Source organism: Misgurnus anguillicaudatus, chromosome 18, assembly GCF_027580225.2.
Source record: "Misgurnus anguillicaudatus chromosome 18, ASM2758022v2, whole genome shotgun sequence".
NCBI classification, from domain to species: Eukaryota; Metazoa; Chordata; class Actinopteri; order Cypriniformes; family Cobitidae; genus Misgurnus; species Misgurnus anguillicaudatus.
The window spans coordinates 35,629,413-35,652,431 of NC_073354.2; the positions used below are offsets into that span (position 1 = coordinate 35,629,413).

General features: G+C 42.6%; 2 protein-coding genes across 2 annotated transcripts; both read right to left on the reverse strand.

The window, feature by feature from the left end:
- Positions 1-2,401: 2,401 nt before the first annotated feature.
- On the reverse strand, positions 2,402-3,421 carry LOC129429987 (trace amine-associated receptor 4-like). The gene has a single exon (XM_055186998.2). The coding sequence runs from the start codon at positions 3,419-3,421 to the stop codon at positions 2,402-2,404; it is 1,020 nt and encodes a 339-aa protein (XP_055042973.2).
- Positions 3,422-15,138: 11,717 nt separating this feature from the next.
- Positions 15,139-16,158, reverse strand: LOC129429986 (trace amine-associated receptor 3-like). The gene has a single exon (XM_055186997.2). It carries the CDS (start codon positions 16,156-16,158, stop codon positions 15,139-15,141), a length of 1,020 nt encoding a protein of 339 aa, XP_055042972.2.
- Positions 16,159-23,019: the final 6,861 nt, after the last annotated feature.

Genomic DNA, 23,019 nt, shown 5'->3' on the forward strand with positions numbered 1-23,019 from the left:
AGCATGGAGCTAGCATGATTCTAGCATGATCAGCATGAAGCTAGCATGATTCTAGCATGATTAGCATGAAGCTAGCATGATTCTAGCATGATTAGCATGAAGCTACCATGATGTTAGCATGATTACCATGAAGCTAGCATGATGCTAGCATGATTAGCATGAAGCTAGCATAAGGCTAGCATGATTAACATGAAGTAAACATGAGGTTAGCATGATTAGCATGAAGCTGGCATGATTTAGCGTGAAGCTAGCATGATTAGCATGATGCTAACATGATTAGCATGAAGCTAGCACTATTTAGCGTGAAGCTAATAAGAATTAACATGAAGCTAGCATGATTTAGCATAAAGTTAGCAAGATATATTATGAAATTAGCATAAAGCTAGCATGAAAATAGCATGAAGCTAGTATGACTTAGCATGAAGCTAGCATGAAGCTAACATGACCCAAAGACCCAACCCCCATGTCTCTATGATGTTCAGATCCAGAGATATAAGGCTTTGTTTATTATGTTGCTAGGGTGCTCATATTTGGTTGCTAGGGGCGTGGCTTAATACCTTAATAAGAATCCTATTAAGACTGATTGGATGCCTGAGTAAAATGAGCCCACCCCTATGTCTCTATGACACTCTGGTGTAAAGATATCCATCTGGGCTTTTTATAATGGTAGTCTATGGGAGATGTTGCTAGGGTACCCAAAATTGTTGCTAGGGGCGTGGCTTAATAGCTCTGGGGCGAGCCTAAGAGACTAATTGGATGACTGAGTAAAATAAACCCGCCTCCATGTCTCTACAACACTCTAAAGTGAAGATATTCCATCTGGGACGTTTTTATTCCCTTATATGGGCATGTTTCCTGCCCCATTATAAGTCAATGGGAAATTTTGGGGGCCTCTTACACCCCAGGGGTACAGCTTACACCCCATTGTGATGTATGTTCTTACAGAGCCTGTCAGCCTCCTTAAATGTGGTAAGCCACAAGTTTCTACATGTTTCTCACTCACAGCTATGACCCGTCAAAGTTTGTCTCAATGTTAAGTCAATGGAAATTTTGGGGTGTTCGAGCCCCCCGTTTAGGAATTCGGAAGGTCCCATCAGTTAGAAAAGATATAGCACACTAAGTCAGACCAGTCTGAAGGTCTGTGGGAAATTTGGTGCATGTAGCTTGAAAGCCCTAGGACGAGTTAGTGTCAGAAATTTGGGGTAGAATAATAATAATAAAATATAAGTTTAATAGCAATAACAATATATTGGCTTTTTCAAAGCCAACATAATAATAATAAGATATAAGTTTAAAAGCAATAACAATATATTGGCTTTTTCAAAGCCAACATAATTATAGTTTGCTGTTAAATTATGAAGCCATTCTTTCACTTCAACCTCTCTCCAAACAAATGGATTTATGGAGACCCTTTATAATAGACAGTATCTAATTATAAATTCATTATGAACCACAGTGTATAATCCTTGGTATAAAAATACATGCATACACACACAAACTTAGTTATGCTTAGTAATGATATAATGTCTTTGTTTATAACACAAACATACAGCAGCAGCCGGTCTTATTATAGTTTTTACTTTTAACAACATTAACCTCTCATAGTTGACAGTCCAGATGTCATATTAGATCAATTTTTGATCAAATTACCATTCCTTGTCTTACTTTGCATTGGATGGCTTCGAAATTTCTTGACAATATCTTTAATCACCTGAAATGCACATTTGACTTTGAGTCTGTTACTGATAAAACTGGTGTTACAGTGCCTTTACTATGGTTCAGTCACCAGACCACAGGATCATAGCCGGGATTTATGACCTGATGTACACTGAATAGACTATAATCACAGTTTAACTTTCATCTGGTCTTATTCTAGGTTATTTAACCTTTAACATTCACTATTAGAAATACTTGAAGAAAATATCTTAAACAATTTTCTTCAAGAAGTAACCTTCACTATGGTTATAATTCAGAAACATTTATTATTTAAATCATGATTTTATTCATGTATGATTAAACAGTTGTCATTTTCTCTAAATACTTTTGTATTAAACATAATCTTTGTCTCATATCACAAAACGCAGACTATTGCGGTCAGGACATTTAAAGACAAGTTAAAAACAGTTGCTATACATCTCAGATCTAAAACTGACTGTTTGTGTTGTTTAACTTCTGCTGTTTATTATAATGACTGATCTAATATGTATGATGTTCCCATTAAGATCATTACAGGCCCAGAGTTTTTAGAACTCAAAATTATAGCATGTGAAACTACATTACGTAAGAGAATAATAAACATTATTATAAACAATGTTAAAGGAATTAAATATCTCTGAAATCAACACGATCAGCTTCATAACATTTATTCAGTCATTGGTTATTATTCATCTACAGAAACTATTCATTCAAATGTCAGAGTATGTGAATGATTGAATCCACAGATATAAGTGAATATGAGAGTCTTAAAGGCCTTCTGAAAGCGAGGATAAAAAAATCCATAGATCAAAGGATTACAAGCGGAGTTAAAATATGCAAACCAAGCTAAAGCCTCATAAACATCAGCTGGGATCACAAAATTAAGGAAAGGGTCGACAGCAGTGGCAAGAGCTAAAGGCAGCCAGCAGATTAAGAAAACGCCCATAACAAGAGCCAGAGTTTTAGCTGCTTTTCTTTCTCTGTGTGCAGAGCTTTGACTGTTAACACCTGTGGTGGTCACAGACACTTTCACTGACAAAACCTTTGCGTGTTTTTTCACAACATTGAATATGATGATATACAGAGAGCTCATTATAGTTCCTGGAATAATAAATAACAAGATTATACTACTTAGTCCCCATTCTTTGTTAAAAAGAGCAACACAGCCACCAAAACAAGACACCTGTAATATATAAGCTTCCAAACCAACAGCATTCACCCCTGAAAACACAACAGAAAAGCTGTACACAAATGAAAAGATCCATGTAAAGGTGATAAATACAGTCACAGTTTTGTTATTGATCCTCATTTTGTATCTCAAAGGGTCACAGATGGCCCAGTATCTATCAATAGATATTAAACTAAGATGTATTAAAGAAGAAAAACAGAAGGTTGTGTCAAAGCTAGAATGCACTTTACAAATAACGTCTCCCAAAAACCAGCAGCCCTCGACAGATCGCATCATACTGTAGGGCATCACCAGTAAACCCAGCAGACAGTCACACACAGCCAATGACTGAACGATCAGATGAGTTGGAGATTGAAGCTGTTTGAAGTAAGAGATGGAGATGATGATCAGCAGATTCCCAAAAACTGTCATGAGGATCATGAGTGAAATAAAAGCGTACATTGCCACTTTAACTCCAGTGAGCCGATAAGCTCTAGGACAAGAGTTTGGATGTAAAGGATAACACAGAAGAATGTTCTCAGTCTCATTGAAAGACATCGCGTCTGAGAGGATTTCCTTTGTACAGTAATTATAAACAGACAGTGAATTATAACAGAAAGTTTAAACAAAATCATTTTAGAAATGACAACATGGTTAAGACTAATATCTAAAGAAACATGAACATAAATACAGTACATGCTTATTTAATCTAACTTCCTAAATGAACGTGATATAGCTCAGATGTGTTCATATATACAGCTCAGGTCAGGTCTCAACCTCCCCAGCTGTATACGTAATTAACTGATACACAAACATTGTGACTCATGAGATTAAAACAAAAAACTGAACTGTGTGTCCTGAATTAAAAGTCAATGGAGATATAATGAAGGGGTTAAAAATAATATGGTGGATATTTACATATGGTTACTATGTGGAGTTGATCATCTAAATTCTCTCTTTCTTACTATACTGTTCCTATCTATTTAAAGCAACACTATGTAGTTTCCATGTAAAAATGACTTACAGCTCCCCCATGTGGTTGAAAAGCACAACAGTGCCTGGTATCAGACACTCTTCTGCAGGCAGGGGGAGGGGCGGGGCTGTGTGCTCTACCCTACACCGCCACGTGTGCTTGTAGCAGCTAGGAGGCTGCTCAGGTTGCAGCAACAGTACAATTTGTCCAGTTAAAGGTTGTTCTATCACTGAAATAATTTTAGAGACATTATTTAAAGGTAAAAAATATACATAGTGTTGCTTTAATATGAATTATAAGCGATTTATTACTAGTGACACTCAGCTTTAGCATATTTCCTGCTAGTATCACCAAACAGTACCGGCTAACGTTAGCATTTGTTTACCGTCTATTTACTGTGAATCTGCCTTCCCTGACGAACTAATGGCGGATTTATCCAATGTATTTTTTCAGACCTGTCCTCACCAGAACGGGAAGCAAATTAAACCTTTCAAAGTAACTGGACCGTGAAACCACAAGTCCAACTGTGGGTGGGCCAGGACCGTGAAACCATGGCAGGCCTCGGCCGAGGGTCAATGAATCGTGCCTGAATCATTTGGCAGCGGAGGGTCTTGGCTGTGGAGCTACAGAGGGCCGGGACAATGGAGAAGCAGGGGGTCTTGGCCGTGGGGCAACGGAGGGCTGGGACAATGGTGTTGCAGAGGCCCTCGGCTCTCTGCCTCATGCCTTCCTACCCCCCCAAAATACTACATAGATTTAGCCATCTTGGCTGGGACTGCAGGCACGGCGGCAGCCATCTTGGCTGAGGCTGCAGGCACAGCGGCCGTCTTGGCTGGTTACATGCAACTCCGACACTAGGTATCCCCAGAGGCTGGGCGACGTTGTGTTTTTTTACCTTTTCCCAAGCCACATCTCAACCAAGAAAACGTTAAGTGTCTGCTCTGGATTAAGTTATGCGGTAGACCACAACACCAACTAAACGTGGATAATTTAAACAAGGATGTCTACATCTGTTCTAAGCTAAGTCAACAACGTATTTGAACGTTATCTTTAACATCTCTAAAGTAAAGAGAAAACGTTAACGTTAGCTTCTAGCTGCGTTGTACTGTCATGGGCTTGCCAGAGCTTTTGTAATAAACTCAGGTCTGAGTGTATCTGGCAAGACCATGACAGTACTATGTTCTGTGTGGGAGCATGTGCAGGCATATAGTTGTGTGGCTTCCACATGTTCCCAGTGTTTGGTGGCTGTCATGGTCTTGCCTGACCTTGGTTATGATCCAGGTTGGATGTTAGAGGGCAAGATCAGGGCAGCATTGTGTTTACGTGGGAACACGTGTGTTTTCACATCATATATGTGTGACACGTGTTCCCAGTGTCTTGTCACTTTTACCCTACTCCCTTATGTACTCGTGTCTTACGTAATTAATTATGTTCACCTGTTCCCCATTGATGTGCTGTCTATATAATGCCCTCGTGTTCTCTGTGTGTTGTGCGTGCGTTGTTGTATGTCAGAGTTTCATGTCCTTCGTGTGCTCTGTTACAGTTCCAGTTTGTTCCAGTGTTTGCTTCGTGTTTTACCAGTGTTTAGTTTATGTTCTGTTTTACCCCCTCGTGGGTATTTATGTTCTGTTCAAATAAAATCATAGTTTATTTTTGTAGTTTGGGTCTGTGTTTGGGTTCTTCTTTGTTTTCCACTTCCCGGTGTTAAACCGGTCGTGACATTACGCACGCACCAAACTGAACCCAGCGGATCAACTATGCAATGTGCATCGGACCCGGAGTGGTGGTCCTCCATTGCAGCACAGACGCTCTCCGGGGGTAGCCCCTTTCCACCGCAGAGGGACCTTCCACTCCGGGACTATGCCTTGGCGGTGGAGAGCAGTAAGGGTTGTTACCCGGAGGTTCTTGCCAGCGCTTACCTGGTGGCCGGGATGAACGACCCTCCGCCGATTCGGGAGCGAGCGGAGCTTATTCATCTGCCGTATTGGGACTTGGTTGACCGTCTCGACCGCCGACAGCAACCACCGAGATCGGCCGAGACGGTCGTATCCATGGCTCCCTCATCCAACCCGAGAGGCATCTTGACCGGGGCTGTCAGGCTGGGGAGGTCGACTCCCGTCCCTCCGGTGCTGGAGACCTTTTCTTCGCCGACCTCACCCACTCCTGCGCTTGATCTCCGTCCCGCATCCTCTGCATCCAGACGGAGGAGGAGAAGGACGAAAGACGCTCCGGTTCACCCGCCGGTGCAGCAGGAGACTCGTCACACGCCGGTGCAGCCGGAGACTCGTCACACGCCGGTGCAGCTGGGGACTCGTCACACGCCGGTGCAGCCAGGGACTCGTCACAAGCCGGTGCAGCCGGGGACTCGTCACACGCCGGTGCAGCCGGGGACTCGTCACCCGCCGGTGCAGCCGGGGACACGTCACACGCCGGTGCAGCCGGAGACACGTCACCCGCCGGTGCAGCCGGAGACACGTCACCCGCCGGTGCAGCCGGAGACACCTCACCCGCCGGTGCAGCCAAGGCCACGTTATGCCCCAGCAGGGCAACAACAGAACTTTGGGACTCATTCTTTTCACCCCGGACATTTTGTACACCCTGTTGTTGTCCCACCCCCCCTCCCTGATTTGTTATTTTTGTTAAATCATCCGAACCCTTTAGTTACTTATGTTTGTCTTCCGCTTTTATTTATTGTCATTGTTTCTTGGGTGTTTTCTGTTGTGCAGTCTCTCGTTCCTCGTGTTTAATGTCTTTGTTTCTTTTTGTTTGTGAAGTCTGGTATCCGTCTTTGTAGTTGGGGGTACTGTCATGGGCTTGCCAGAGCTTTTGTAATAGACTCAGGTCTGAGTGTATCTGGCAAGACCATGACAGTACTATGTTCTGTGTGGGAGCATGTGGAGGCATATAGTTGTGTGGCTTCCACATGTTCCCAGTGTTTGGTGGCTGTCATGGTCTTGCCTGACCTCGGTTATGATCCAGGTTGGATGTTAGAGGGCAAGATCAGGGCAGCATTGTGTTTACGTGGGAACACGTGTGTTTTCACATCATATATGTGTGACACGTGTTCCCAGTGTCTTGTCACTTTTACCCTACTCCCTTATGTACTCGTGTCTTACGTAATTAATTATGTTCACCTGTTCCCCATTGATGTGCTGTCTATATAATGCCCTCGTGTTCTCTGTGTGTTGTGCGTGCGTTGTTGTATGTCAGAGTTTCATGTCCTTCGTGTGCTCTGTTACAGTTCCAGTTTGTTCCAGTGTTTGCTTCGTGTTTTACCAGGGTTTAGTTTATGTTCTGTTTTACCCCCTCGTGGGTATTTATGTTCTGTTCAAATAAATCATAGTTTATTTTTGTAGTTTGGGTCTGCGTTTGGGTTCTTCTTTGTTTTCCACTTCCCGGTGTTAAACCGGTCGTGACATGTACATCATGTCACTTAGCTTCAATAACATATTTGTAAATTATCGATATAACAAATGTTATTTGTAATCGCAATGTTGTGCTGAATGATTTATGTAAATACTGTAGCACCAAACGAACATAGAGGTACTAAAGATGGTAAAAAGGCTTATCCTGGAAACGTATGCAACTTAGACCTGTACATTTTTTATTTGATCATGATGGAAACGAAATGCGGTTTATCACATTTACACTGTGACCTGTAGATTTTTGCCTGGACCTAAAGCTTTTCATCTACCTTCTCAACAATAAAATTATTAATATAACTCTCCAATCCATAGTTAAGGCCCTTTTGGTGACTTCGAGATAATGTATAGTCTTTCTGTCTCCAAAAATCATCAATTGCCTCCTGTGAAATGTCTCCTACTGTTACAGTTGCCATAGCGCCTGTCACTGAATGTTAATTGTTTGCCAGAGTGAGTGGAGGGGAGTGGCTTAGCCATAGGTCAATACGCACAACCGGCGCAACGTCATAGAAAGTCTCTGAACAGGTTCACGCCCACTTTTGGGGGCAATCAGACTAGGCCTTCCATTGGCTTCCATTCAAAATAGCGGAACAAAGCAACCTTCGTACACAGCCAGCAGGCATAAATAACTTATGAAATCACTCAGATTAAACATGTTGAGTAATTATCTGTCCACCCTGCCTGCCATAGAGCGCGAAAGATACAGTAACATATTTAATTTGGTCAATATAAAAACATGTCTCTTTCATTCTCCCAGCATCAAATTTGTGTAACAACGCTCCCTATTGGCCAGAGGTGTCTTACAAGGACATTTACTCGTACCTCATCGAGTCAACAGGGAAGCAAGTGAATGATTTTACTTCGTATTTGAAAGTTACTTCGTATTTATTTATTATGTCTTTATATTTAGAGTAATGAGTGCACTTTTCCGTCGAGTCATACAACTGGCTTAGCGATATTTCCAGCAATCACTGGATGGCGTTGTTACACAAATTTGACGCTGTGAGAATGAAGGAGACATGTTTTTGTGTTGACCGAATTGAGTGTGTTGGTGTGTCTTTCGGGCTCTGTGGCAGGCAGGGTGGACAGATAAATACTGTACATGTTTAATCTGAGTGATTTCATAAGTTATTTACGCCTGCCGGCTGTGTAAAAACATTGCTTTGTTCCGCTATTTTGAATGGAAGCCAATGGAAGGTCTGCTTTTTATCCCCCACAAAGGGGCGGTGACGAAATTTACAGTCAAGTTCCCGGATGTGCCGGTAGTCCGTATGGGCTGTGTTAATGTGTTGACACAAACAACTTTATTTGAATGTATCATTGATACAAGTAGTTAGAATATAAATACGTTGTAATGACTTGTAAGAGACGGAAGCAAACGCAGGTGAAAAATATAACAATGTTTATTAAATGTAAACAAAGAGAGAGAATTCAGTGTCAATGCGGAAGTAATCCAGTCCGGTGTTGTTGAAGGCAATGGTGACGATGACTACGGTGGAAGTTGGTGTTTTGAGTGCGACGTTGGTGGAGTGGTGAGCAGTGGTGAAATCCAAGCTGACACGGAACATCCACACGAAGACGACGACGACAATACACATCCAAACTGAAACACGTAATCCAATGTACACGGAACAACCAAGCAACACGGAGACTGAGCAAACAATAAGAATCTGGCAGGGAACAGAAAGTCAGGTGAGTATATATGGAGATGATGTAATGATGAACAGCTGGAGCGAGACAATCAACACACAGGTGAATGGGATTGCTCTAACGAGCACATGGCAGGGGTAAGTGATCAACACACACACAACAACATGACACGGAGGAAAACAATGGATTTTCCTACCGTGACAGTACCCCCTCCCCTAGGAACGCCCCTCGGCGTTCCCAGCCTGCTTTACCTGTTGATTGAATTCATCAATAAGGCGGTGATCCAGTATGTCCCGAGCAGGAACCCACCTTCTCTCCTCCGGACCGTAAACTCCCCAATCCACCAAGTACTGAAATCCGCGTCCCCTCCGTCTGGAGTCCAGAATACGGTTAACCGAATATGTGGTCTCCCCATTAACGATACGAGGCGGAGGGGAAACCGGGGCAGGCGGATTAAGACGGGAAAAAATCACCGGTTTAATTTTGGAAACGTGAAAGACGGGGTGAACCCTCCTGTACGCAGGAGGAAGGCTAAGACGCACTGTTACCGGATTAATGATTTTGGTAACAGAAAACGGGCCAATAAATTTGGGAGCAAGTTTATTCGAGACGGAACGCATCGGAATATTCTGGGTTGAAAGCCACACTCTTTGACCGACGACGTATCGAGGAGGCTTCGACCGGTGGCGATCGGCCTTGGCCTTGGTGCGTGACCTTGCCTGGAGCAGAGCTCTGCGAGCTCTGGTCCAGGTGCGGTGGCACCTCTGGACTAGTGCGTTTGCGGAGGGAACCGACACCTCAGATTCAGTACTGACAAAATTAGGTGGTTGGTACCCTAAACTACACTTAAATGGAGACATGCCCGTAGATGACACCGGCAGAGAATTGTGTGCGTACTCCACAATTGAGAGTTGCTGACACCAGGACGAAGGATTCTTGGAAACCAGACATCGCAACACCCTTTCGACATCCTGATTGGCTCGCTCGGTTTGACCGTTGCTCTGGGGATGAAACCCGGACGAAAGACTAACAGTCGCCCCTAGCAATTTGCAGAACTCTCGCCAAAATTTGGACACAAACTGGGGACCCCTGTCAGAGACCACGTCTGTCGGGAGTCCATGTATTCGGAAGACGTGGTCAATGACAGCTACCGCTGTTTCCTTGGCTGATGGTAATTTGGGCAAGGGAATGAAATGGGTTGCCTTCGAGAACCGGTCCACTACGGTCAAAATCACCGTATTACCCTTAGAGGGTGGGAGGGCGGTAATGAAATCTAGCGAAATATGGGACCAGGGTCTCGAAGGGACAGACAGCGGTAAAAGTAACCCATCTGGAGGACGATTGGAAGTCTTACCAATGGCACAAACCGAACAAGCCAAGACGAAGTCGTGGACGTCACGAGCCATACCAGGCCACCAAAATCGTTGCTTGACTAGAAACCTAGTTCTACTAACCCCTGGGTGACAAGCAACACTGGAACCATGACCCCACTGGAGGACGTCTGACCGTAACCCTTCCGGCACAAATAAACGGTTCGGTGGGCTTCGATTCGACCTCCCATCTGAGCGCGGAGATAATGATTTTCTCCGGTAAAATGGGCTCGGGAGTAGCAGTACGATCGGAACGCTCAAAAAGATGGGATAAAGCATCGGGTTTGATGTTTTTGGAACCCGGCCGGTAAGAAAGTGTAAAATCGAAACGACCGAAAAACAATGCCCACCGAGCCTGCCTGGAGTTAAGTCTTTTGGCAGTTCTAATGTATTCGAGATTCTTATGGTCCGTCCATACAATGAAAGGTACACCCGACCCTTCAAGCCAGTGACGCCATTCTTCCAGTGCTAGCTTGACCGCCAACAACTCTCGATTGCCAATGTCATAGTTAACTTCCGCAGGAGATAAACGATGAGAAAAATACGCGCAAGGATGAACCTTTCCGTCTGAGGATGCGCGCTGGGACAACACTGCTCCTACCCCCACCTCTGACGCGTCGACCTCCACTATGAATTGACGTGAACGATCAGGGGTAACGAGAATGGGAGCTGAAACAAAGCAGCTTTTCAGTTTGGCAAACGCAGCCTCAGCTGCGTCTGACCACCTGAACGTCAAACCAGGGGAGGTCAAAGCGGTCAGAGGCGCGGCTAGTTGGCTGAAATTGCGAATGAAACGCCGGTAAAAATTGGCGAACCCCAGAAATCTCTGCAGGGCCTTGCGAGATTCTGGGGATGGCCAATCCACCACAGCCTTAACCTTCTCAGGATCCATGCGAACACCCTCAGTCGAAATGATGTGTCCTAAAAAAGAAACAGACTGTGCATGAAAAACGCATTTCTCCGCCTTGACAAAAAGCCCATTCTCTAGCAACCGCAGAAGCACTCGTCGTACGTGTTGCAAATGTTCCTGGAGAGACGAAGAAAAAATCAATATGTCATCCAGGTAAACATATATGAACTGATCTACCATGTCTCGCAACACGTCATTAACGAGTGCTTGGAAGACTGCCGGCGAGTTCGTGAGACCGAAAGGCATCACGCAGTACTCAAAATGGCCACGAGGGGTGTTACACGCAGTCTTCCATTCATCCCCCTTCCTGATGCAAACCAAATGATATGCATTACGTAAGTCCAATTTAGTGAAAACGGACGCTCCCTGCAACCTCTCGAAAGCTGAAGACATCAACGGCAAAGGATAAGTATTCTTTACCGTGATGTTGTTCAACCCTCGGTAGTCAATACAAGGTCGCAAAGATCCGTCCTTCTTCCCCACAAAAAAGAACCTCGCCCCTGCTGGAGATGAGGAAGGGCGAATGAACCCCGTTGCCAGAGAATCAGAAATATATTTCTCCATGGCCTCCATCTCCGGAACGGACAGAGAGTATAACTTGCCCTTAGGCGGAAACGTACCTGGCAATAAGTCTATCGCACAGTCATAGGGACGATGAGGAGGAAGAGAATCAGCCCGCGACTTACTGAACACCTCCTTCAGGTCGTGGTACTCCGCGGGCACGGTAGACAAATCCACTGCTTTCCCCTGAAACACAGACTCAGAAACAGAAACACAAGCAGAGACAAGACAGGACTTATGACACTCCTCGCTCCAGCTGGTAACAGAACCCAGTTTCCAGTCAATTCTTGGGTTATGGGAATGAAGCCAAGGGTGTCCAAGAACTATGGGGGAGAGAGCAGTGTCAGTAATAAAAAATGAAATAGTCTCTGTGTGGTTTCCGGAAGTGATGAGTGTGATAGGTGCTGTGGTGTACTTGATGGTGGGTAACTGATGTCCATTGAGGGCGAAGGGCGCAATCTGGTGGGTGAGTGAAGTGAAAGGTAACTTGAGCTTACGTGCTAGTGAGCTGTCGATGAAGTTGCCCTCCGCCCCCGAATCCAGAAGTGCGTGCCCTGAGTGCGACATAGTGGACCACCGTAGTCTCACCGGAAGGAGAGTGGATGTAGTAGAGGTCTTCTGTGCGGAGATCCTGCCCGATAGTAGCCTCTGTTTTACTATCGGGCTTGGTCTTTTACCGGGCACCTCTGGCATTGGTGACCCGACTCGCCACAGTACATACAAAGACCCAGGGATCTCCGCCGCTTCCTCTCCTCCCGGGGTAACCGAGCTCGACCCACCTGCATGGGTTCCGGATCTGAGAGACCACCGGCGGAAACTTCGATGGGTGGATTCGTGGACTCCGCTTGACGTAGGGACGGACCTTGAGTCTTCCTTCTGGCAGCGGTGGAAAGGCGTGCGTCAACCCGGATCGCCAAGTCCACCAACCCGTTGAGCGACTTCGGTAATTCCGCCGTGATGATCTCTCGATGGATCCGATCCGCCAACCCATGCAGGAAATGGTCCCACTGCGCATCCTCGTTCCACCTGCACTCCGCCGCCAGGGTACGGAACTCGATGGAGTAGTCCGAGACAGACCGCTCCCCCTGCTGGAGATCCGTGAGGAGACGGGCGGCCTCCCTCCCGGCGACGGAGCGGTCGAAAACCCTCTTCATCTCCTCTGCAAGCGAGGCGAACAAGGAACAACAGCTGTCCTTGTTTTCCCATACCGCCGTCCCCCAGAGGGCAGCCTAGCCCGAGAGAAGCGAGAGAGTATACGCTAACTTAGTCTCCTCGAGGAAGAATGACCGGGTCTGTTGGGCGAAATGTAAAGAACAATGAGAGAGAAAAGTACGGCAATAGTTGGACTCACCGGCGTATTTCTCCGGGATAGGAAGTCTCGGTTCCGGGATGAAACTACCCCCTGGAGGTGAAGATGGTGCGGGCGGCATGGGTGGCGCAGTGGGAGGCGTGATGTCCGGAGATCGCTGAGAGAGCTCGGAAACCTTCGCCACCATTACCTGGACGGCCTTCCACATATCTTCGATGGTTTTATCCTGATGATCCATACGAGCCAGCGATCGTTGGAGAAACTCCTCCAACGCGGAGATTGGTTGACCACCTGCTGCTTCCATGTTGGCCAGATTCTTCTGTAATGACTTGTAAGAGACGGAAGCAAACGCAGGTGAAAAATATAACAATGTTTATTAAATGTAAACAAAGAGAGAGAATTCAGTGTCAATGCAGAAGTAATCCAGTCCGGTGTTGTTGAAGGCAATGGTGACGATGACTACGGTGGAAGTTGGTGTTTTGAGTGCGACGTTGGTGGAGTGGTGAGCAGTGGTGAAATCCAAGCTGACACGGAACATCCACACGAAGACGACGACGACAATACACATCCAAACTGAAACACGTAATCCAATGTACACGGAACAACCAAGCAACACGGAGACTGAGCAAACAATAAGAATCTGGCAGGGAACAGAAAGTCAGGTGAGTATATATGGAGATGATGTAATGATGAACAGCTGGAGCGAGACAATCAACACACAGGTGAATGGGATTGCTCTAACGAGCACATGGCAGGGGTAAGTGATCAACACACACACAACAACATGACACGGAGGAAAACAATGGATTTTCCTACCGTGACATACGTAGTGATGCGTGGTGAATCTGCTTTTGCAACACAAGAAGGCTTTAATACAGACAGGGAACCAATCAGAACACGACAGGGGAATGGGGAAGCAAGACAACCATGACAATGAACCTTTCAAAATAAAAGACATGAACATGAAAGACAGAACTTCATAATAAAAGACTACAACAAAACACAAACACATCCCTTACAGCTAGTCATTTTATAATGCTTTAAATAAATAAAAATTTATTTATGTGATTTATGACCTAACAGCCTTTATTTTTGACAGCTGTCAGTGAGTGAGTCAGAAGAGGGGTAATTATAGTGGGTGGAGTTGTGTGTGATGTTGACTGTTCACTGATATGCTCACACAAAAATTGCATAATCGATTAATCACCCGATTAATCGATTATGAAAATAATCATTAGTTGCTGCCCTTATTATAAAACAGTGAATAATCTTTGCTATAAAAATGTCACCCACATACACACACACACACAAACACATAGCAGCACCCAGGAGTCTTATTATAATTTTATACTTTTAACAACATTTACCTCTTAAAGGTCATCACCCCTCATAGCTGACAGTCACTTATCCAGGTGACATAGATTTTGGTCATATCTCATATCAAGTCAATTCTTATTTACTACTTATCTTTCTTAGCATTGGGTGGCTTCAAAATGTCTTGATTATATCACAGGATCATAGTAGGAATTTATGACTTGATATGTACACTGAATAGACTACAATTACAGCTTAACTTTCATCTGGTCTTATTCTAGGTTGTTTACTCTTTAACAGTTACTATTAGAAATACTTATAAATAAAATATATTGAAAACTTTGCTGTAAGTTACGTTTACTACGGTTATAATTCAGAAACATATACTTTAATCATGGTTTATGTATGTATGATTAAACAGTTGCCATTTCCTCAGAAAACTTTGGAATAAAATATCATATTTGTTTTATATCAGTAAACATACAGATTTTTGGGGTCAGGACATTATGACTGATCTAATATGTATGATGTTCCCATTGAGATCATTACAGGCCTGGAGTTTTTAGGACTCTAAATTTTACTGTATGTTTTTGATAACGTTAAATAAGCAAAAGATTTAAAAATACTAACTTGTGAAACTACATTAAGAGAATGACAAACTTTATTATAAAGAATGATGAAGAAATTAAATATCTCTGAAATCAACGCTACCAGCTTCACAACATTTATTTAGTCACTGGTTATTATTTATTTATAGAAACTGTATTCATTCAAATGTCAGATTATGTGAATGATTGAATCCACAGATATAAGTGAATATGAGAGTCTTAAAGGCCTTCTGAAATTGAGGATAGAAAAATCCATATATCAAAGGATCACAAGCTGTGTTAAAATATGCAAACCAAACTAAAGCCTCATAAACATCAACTGGGATCACAAAATTAAGGAAAGGATCAACAGCAGTGGCAAGAGATAAAGGCAGCCAGCAGATAAAGAAAACACCCATAACAAGAGCCAGAGTTTTAGCTGCTTTTCTTTCTCTGTGTGCAGAGATTTGACTTTTAACACCTGTGGTGGTCACAGACACTTTCTCTGACAGAACCTTTGCATGTTTTTTCACAACATTGAATATGATGATATACAGAGCGCTCATTATAGTTCCTGGAATAATAAATACCAAGATTACACAAGTTAGTCCCCATTCTTTGTTTAAAAACACAGCACAGCCACCAAAACAAGACATCTGTAATATTAAAGCTTCCATACCAACAGCACTCACTCCTGAAAAAACAACAGAAAAGCTGTACACAAATGAAAAGATCCACGTAAGGGTGATTAATACAGTCACGGTGTTGTTTGTGATCCTCATTTTGTATCTCAGAGGGTCACAGATGGCCCAGTATCTATCAATAGATATTAAACAAATATGTATTAAAGAAGAAAAACAGAAGGTCATGTCCAAACTAGAATGCACTTTACAAAAAACATCTGCCAAAAACCAGCAGCCCTCGACAGATCGCACCATACTGTAGGGCATCACCAGTGAACCCATCAGACAGTCACACACAGCCAATGACTGAACGATCAGATGAGTTGGAGACTGAAGCTGTTTGAAGTGAGAGATGGAGATGATGATCAGCAGATTCCCAAAAACTGTCATGAGGATCATGAGTAACATTACACCGTACATTGCCACTTTAACTCCAGTGAGACGTTGAGTTCTAGGACAAGAGTCTGGATGTAAAGGATAACACAGGAGAATATCCTCAGTCTCGTTGAATGACATCGCGTCTGAGAGGATTTCCTTTGTACAGTAATTATAAACAGACAGTCAATTATAACACAAAGTTTAAACAAAATCATTTTAGAAATACAACATGGTTAAGACAAATATCTAAAGAAACATGAAAATAAATGCAGTATATGTATATTTTTATACTTCCTAAATGAACGTGTTATAGCTCGGATGTGTTCATATATACAGTTCAGGTCAGGTCTCAACCTCCCCAGCTGTATACGTAACTAACTGATACACAAACATTGTGACTCCTGAGATTACAAAAAAAAACTGAATCGTGTGTCCTGAATTAAAAGTCAATGGAGATATAATGAAGGGGTTATAAATAATATGGTGGCTATTTACATATTAGGAAGTGCAAGACTGCTAAACCCTGCTAAAAAAGCAGCATCAAACCAGCATGGAATTATGCTGGTCTATGCTGGTTTAGCTGGTGGTCACCAGCATACCAGCACCAAAACACAACATATGCTGGTATGACCAGCATGAGATGCTGGTGCTAATGCTGTTTTAGCTGGTGCTAATGCTGGTTTGATGCTGGTTTAGCTGGTGTTCACTAGCAAACCAGCACCAAAACACAACATTTGCTGGCCTTGCTGGTATGCTGTTTTTTCAGCAGGGAACATATAGGGGTGGTTTCCCAAACAGGGCTTAAGTGTAGTCCAAAACTGAAATGCTTGTTTGAGCTGTCTTAACTGAAAACACCTGGCATTGACATCTCTTAAAATATATCAGTGACAATGTGACATTCAGTAACAGATGATTACATTATTTTAAATAAATCCACCCCACAAGACTATTATTATAAGCACGAACCTTGTTTAATGGGCAGAGGGGGTGGTGTAGCTACAATCTACAATAAAGTATTTAAAGTAAACAATAAATCTGAACTAAATGAATATATGAAAATATGAAGCTCCGGTCTGGATCCGTTGCAGATCCGCCCCGGAGATACACACATTTCAGTCAGTTTACACACTCACACCTTGTATTTCTAAGAGACTGATAACTTTTCCTGCTATATACAATTAATGGACGAGGCGCAGGGAAGTTATCTGTCGAGTTTAGCTGTCTCGAGTTTTTCTCGCGTCAATCACGTGGATGCGCAGCACGTGCACGCAGAGAGTGAAAGTTACAAGAGCAAGATCCGATAAATGCTGTAAATAACGCAGGTTTCTTGAATATAGCCAAATACGTGTTTAATTATGCTTGATTTATTAAAAAACTCCCCAAATGCTTTGCAATCTGAAGCTTTAGCTTACCTGAAACTAACGTAGAGGCTAACTGAAATTAATGAAAGGACCAGAGATGTATTTCATTATTATTGCCATGTAGTACTGAACATGTAACTTTATCTCTCTCTTAAACACAGCTTAAAATACACGCAGATGGCAAGTGAGCAATATAATATATAATACAGATTTCATTTTAATTTTGATACATTTGTATTTTAATATGTAGAGCAATTTATTTAATTAATAAGTCTTTTATCAGACTTACCAATTGTTATAATTTATATTTGTGCTGGTCAGTTATGAATAATAGGATGACAAACCTTTTTTACATGTGATTTAAAAGACAGCTTTGAATCAATTAAAACCCCCAAATATTTGTACTCTGACACACTAGGTAACTTTTTCCCTGACACAAAAACATCTGGCTCAACACTAAAATTATTGTGGACACTACCACAGATATTCAGTAATTTTCACAGATCCCAGTAACTTAAGTCATTAGCGAACAATTTAAAATTGCGATTTTAAAATGATTTTACATGTAAGTGCACTTTTGTTCGCATAAACATCAAATAAATAACATTAACATTAATCATGGCACATTAGGGGGCCTTGAGATACATGTTTATCTAGTTCAGATAAAACACAAGTGAATAAATCAGATTTTCATATAAATACAGGACAAATCAGCAAGGCATCTGTCTGTGTCTATGGTTTGTATGTTGTGTGAAATGGGGTGTACTTTAGGACATATGAGTGAGCGATGCGCTAGCGCCTCATGGCAGTCACTGAAGAAACAAACAGGGTAAAACTGAGCTTTAAAATCATCAGATCACATATTGTATGAAGCATGGAGGGGGGAACCAAAACCTATATATTTACCAGCCACGGCTCAGAAAGTCAGACTGATCTTGCAGGATCTTCCAAGGACCACATTTGGTTCTGGGAGGTTTCAACAGGACGGGCTCGGCTTTTTATTTGTCCGGATAATAAAAGTCTATTTTTTTAAATCAAAACCTAAGACTGAATACTGTTTCATTCAAGGAAAAGGGAAACCACAACAACCCCTATTACGCAGCGCCTGAAAATAGTCCCCTTTGGTAACTTTCAATAGCAGGGGACGATTTTCAGGCACTGCGTAATGTAATGCGTAAAAAAATCTTGAAACCCTTTGGTCATTTTTGAGCGCAATGCAGTTGGTCTAATCAGATTCAATAGATTATGCTAAACTATGCTACAAGTGGTACCGCTAAACCCGGAAATCTGTTAAATGGATTCCAAAACGGTAAAATCAAATGTTTAACTCCAGGGGAGCTGGAAAATTCGCGAAAAAGTAAAGTGTCCATTTAAACTCAGGTAACCTACTGGTTATTTATTTTCACACTTGTAGCCAATCAGCAGTAAGGGGCGTGTCTACTAACCGACATCCTTGCCAGAATTGCTTTAGGGTTATGTCTTTTAATATTTTGGATACATTCCAATCTGGTTTTAGATCATTAGATAGCACTGAGTCAGCTCTGTTGAGGGTTACAAATGATATTCTGCTTGCTTTAGATTCAGGCTCTTGTGTTGTGCTGGTTTTGTTGGACCTGAGCGCTGCATTTGATACTACTGATCACAATATACTTCTTGAACGGCTAGAATATATGGTAGGTGTCAAGGGCACTGCATTAAAGTGGTTTGCCTCCTTTCTCTGTAAATTTTGGAAATTGTTCATCATCATCTGCACCTGTTTTGTTTGGTGTGCCCCAGGGATCTATTTTGGGACCATTATTGTTTTCCCTTTATATGCTGCCTTTGGCCCACATTTTCCAGAAGTACAACATTTCATATGATATCACTGTTATGCAGATGATTCTCAGCTTTACCTTCCAGTAAGACTTGACACCACTGCGTCATTTGATGTGTTATTGGAATGTGTAGATGATATTAAAAGGTGGATGACAAATAATTTTCTGCAGCTAAATGAGGAAAAAACAGATGTTTTAATTCTTGGTTGTCCGGCAGATTCTGTTCCTGCTCTGAAAGCCCAGTTAGGTCCTCTCTCAACAAATGTATGCACCCAAGTCAAAAACCTTGGAGTAATTTTTGACTCTTCACTATTCTTTGACAGACAAATTAGTCCAGTTATTAAAGGAAGCTTTTTCCATTTAAGATCTATTGCAAAGCTGAAGAATCTTCTCTCAAGAAAAGATTTAGAAGTTGCAATTCATGCATTTGTGACATCAAGATTAGACTATTGTAACTCTCTTTATTGTGGTCTTCCGCAATCTTCACTATCTCGATTACAAACTGTTCAAAATGCAGCTGCGAGACTTTTGACTGGGTCTAGAAAGAGGGATCATGTTTCTCCAGTTTTGGCATCTCTTCACTGGCTTCCTATTAAGTTTCGAGTTGATTTAAAAATTCTTATGTTTGTTTATAAGGCGTTGTCTGGCTCTGCACCTAGGTATATTAGTGATCTAATTGTACCTTATTGTCCTGGTAGGGCACTTAGATCTTCAAACCATTTGCTTTTAAAAGTGCCACGAAGTCGTTACAAATTAAAGGGTGATCGGGCCTTTTCTGTGGCTGGGCCCATGCTTTGGAATGCTCTCCCTTATCATGTGAGGTCTGCTCCATCATTGGACAGTTTTTAATCTAATCTGAAGACATATTTTATTCCTTAGCTTTTGGACATTTGTAGATGTTTCCCTTATGTACAGCACTTTGGATCAATTTCTATTGTGTTAGATGTGCTTTATAAATAAAGGTTGTTGTTGGTTGTTGTTATGTGTGGGGTGGGTCTATCAAAAGAAGGTCCAGAATCTATTGGGGTAGGGGTGTGTATGTTTAGGTGATTTCAAATGTTAACATTGGCTTTCAAACATTGTTGGGCTCGCCCAACACAATGGCGACTCCACCCCCTGTCTGTACAACTGATTTGGAAACGTTTCAGCAAAGCGAACGTAGATCTGTTTGCTTCTCCAGTGATGACTCATTGTCACCTTTTTTATTCACTAGCTGACGATTCACTCGGGATGGATGCACTGGCACACAGCTGGCCGTGGCGACTGCTCAAAAATGCATTTCCCCCAGTAAGCCTTATCGCACAGACGCTGTGCCAAATCATGGAGGACGAGGAGAGCGTGCTCTTAGTTGCACCGTATTGGACAACCAGGAGTTGGTTTCCAGAACTCTCGTTCCTTGTGACAGCTCCTCCATGGAAGATTCCCCTGAGGAAGGACCTTCTTTCTCAAGAAGGGGACACATTATGGCACCCGAGTCCCGACCTGTGGAATCTCCACGTATGGTCTCTAGATGGGGTGCGGAGGTTCTAAATGCTTAACGCAAGAGGTATCTAATACTATCGCTACAAAAAATGGAACCTCTTCTTCGTTTGGTGTTCTTCTCAATGAAAAAAACCCAGAGAATGCCCAATGGTAAGACTGAATCGTGAAGTTGAGATTCGTAAATTGGAGGTTGAGGCTGTGCGTTTTCAGTTGATTGGGGAAGGCAAATTGGCAGGAACTGGTGTGTCCAGTTCTGTAATGGGGTTGGATGTTGCCAATAATATTAGACTGTTGCCCAAGTTCAGTGAAACTGATGTTGATACGTTCTTCAGTTTATTTTAACGTTTGGCAAGTATGATGAAATGGCCTGAGAAGGAGCAGGCCGTAATGCTGCAGTGTGTGTTAACTGGTAAGGCACAAAAGGCCATTTCTGCCTTAAGTACTCATGATGGTCAAAGCTATCAAAAGGTAAAAGAGGCTGTGTTAAAGGCTTATGAGTTGGTGCCAGAGGCCTATAGGCAGAAATTTAGGAACATGCGGAAACTTACAGAACAGACATATTCTGAATTTGTGAAAGATTTAAAAATTCAGTTAGATCGTTGGTGTTCTGCCTCAGGAACAGATATGCATGAAAATCTTTATGAATTGTTTTTGTTAGAGCAATTTAAAAGTACTTTGCCTGAGCATGTGTCCATTTTTCTGACCGATCGTAATGTTATATCTACAGAAGAAGCTGCAGTTCTTGCTGATGAGTATGTACTCAATCATAAGGTAGAACTTAAGAAAGGTAGGTCAAAGTTCACTGATAATCCTGAAGATGGTGCAGTTCCCCGTCATGTCCCTTCTGATAAAAGAGAGAGGAATTTGAGAAATTATGTTGACAAAAATGACCGTTGTGCTTATTGTCATCTAAAGGGACATTGGAAAAAGGATTGTTTAGCACTCAAAGGAAAACTGATGCGTACCAAATCTGAACTAAAGCCTACTCTTACTGTTTCATCTGTTGAGAGTGACATTAATATTGATTGTTGCCTTGATGTTTTACAGAATGTGGCGAAACCTGTGGTACTTTGTAATGATGGAGACACTGGCTATGCTGCTTTTATTACAGATGGCTATGTGTCATTACTTGGATGTGACAAGCAGGTCCCTGTTAAGGTGTTGAGAGATACTGGTGCATCAGAGTCATTTATCTTGGAATCTGTTCTGCCTTTTTCACAGAAATCTGATACAGGGAATAGTGTGTTAATTAGAGGCATTGGACTGCATACACTTTCTGTTCCCTTGCATAATGTGTTCCTTCAATCAGATTTTGTAAATGCACCAGTGGTGTTGGGAGTTCGACCTTCTCTGCCAGTGGAGGGAGTTTCAGTTATTTTAGGAAATAACCTGGCAGGTGACCGTGTATGGCGTGACGTTCCACCACCGCCACCTGTGGTAACCGTTTCACCTGTTCCTTTTGGTGAGAATGATATATCTCAGCAGTATCCAGATGTATTTGTGTCATGTGCCCTTACACGTGCAATGAGCAAACAGAATGCTGATGGAATAGAACTGTCTGATTCTAAGGATTATTCAACATCTAAGAGAATGGTGCCTGGTCTTCTTGCTTTACCTTCTGTCTCTCAGCAGGTTTGGGTGTCCACTCAAAAGGAGGACCCATCGCTGAGGTCTTTGTTTGATGCAGTGTTGTCTTCAGAGGAAGCAGAAAGTTCCACAAATGGGTACTTTATTGAGAATGATGTACTATTGCGGAAGTGGACCTCTAGTGGTGAGCAAGGTCTGGGTGAACCCATGATACAAATTGTAGTGCCTGCCTCTTTGCGAAATACTGTTTTGGAGTCAGTTCATGGAGGAGTGTCAGGTCATTTTGGAGTTAATAAGACCTACCAGCATTTGCTGCAGTATTTTTACTGGCCTCGTGTAAAGAGTGATGTAAGACAGTATATAAAGACTGGTCAAACCTGCCAGTTAACTGGTTAACTGATTTGCTTAAAGGATACTGGCAGGTGCCTCTGACTACACATGCTCAAGATATTTCATCTTTTATAACACCTTTTGGACTATTTTCCTATTCCGTTATGAGTTTTGGCCTTCGAAATGCCCCCGCTACATTTCAGCGTTTAATGAATAGAGTGACAGCTGGTTTGGAGGGATGTGCAGTGTACCTTGATGACATTGTTGTCTTTAGTGATACATGGGAGCAACACCTACACCGTATCCGAGCCCTGTTTGAGAGATTGTCTGCTGCCAATCTCAATGAAAGCGTCAGCGTAAGTTCTACCAGGAAGACTCTAATACCACGTCATTCATTCATAAAATCGGCTTACCAATCACAGCTC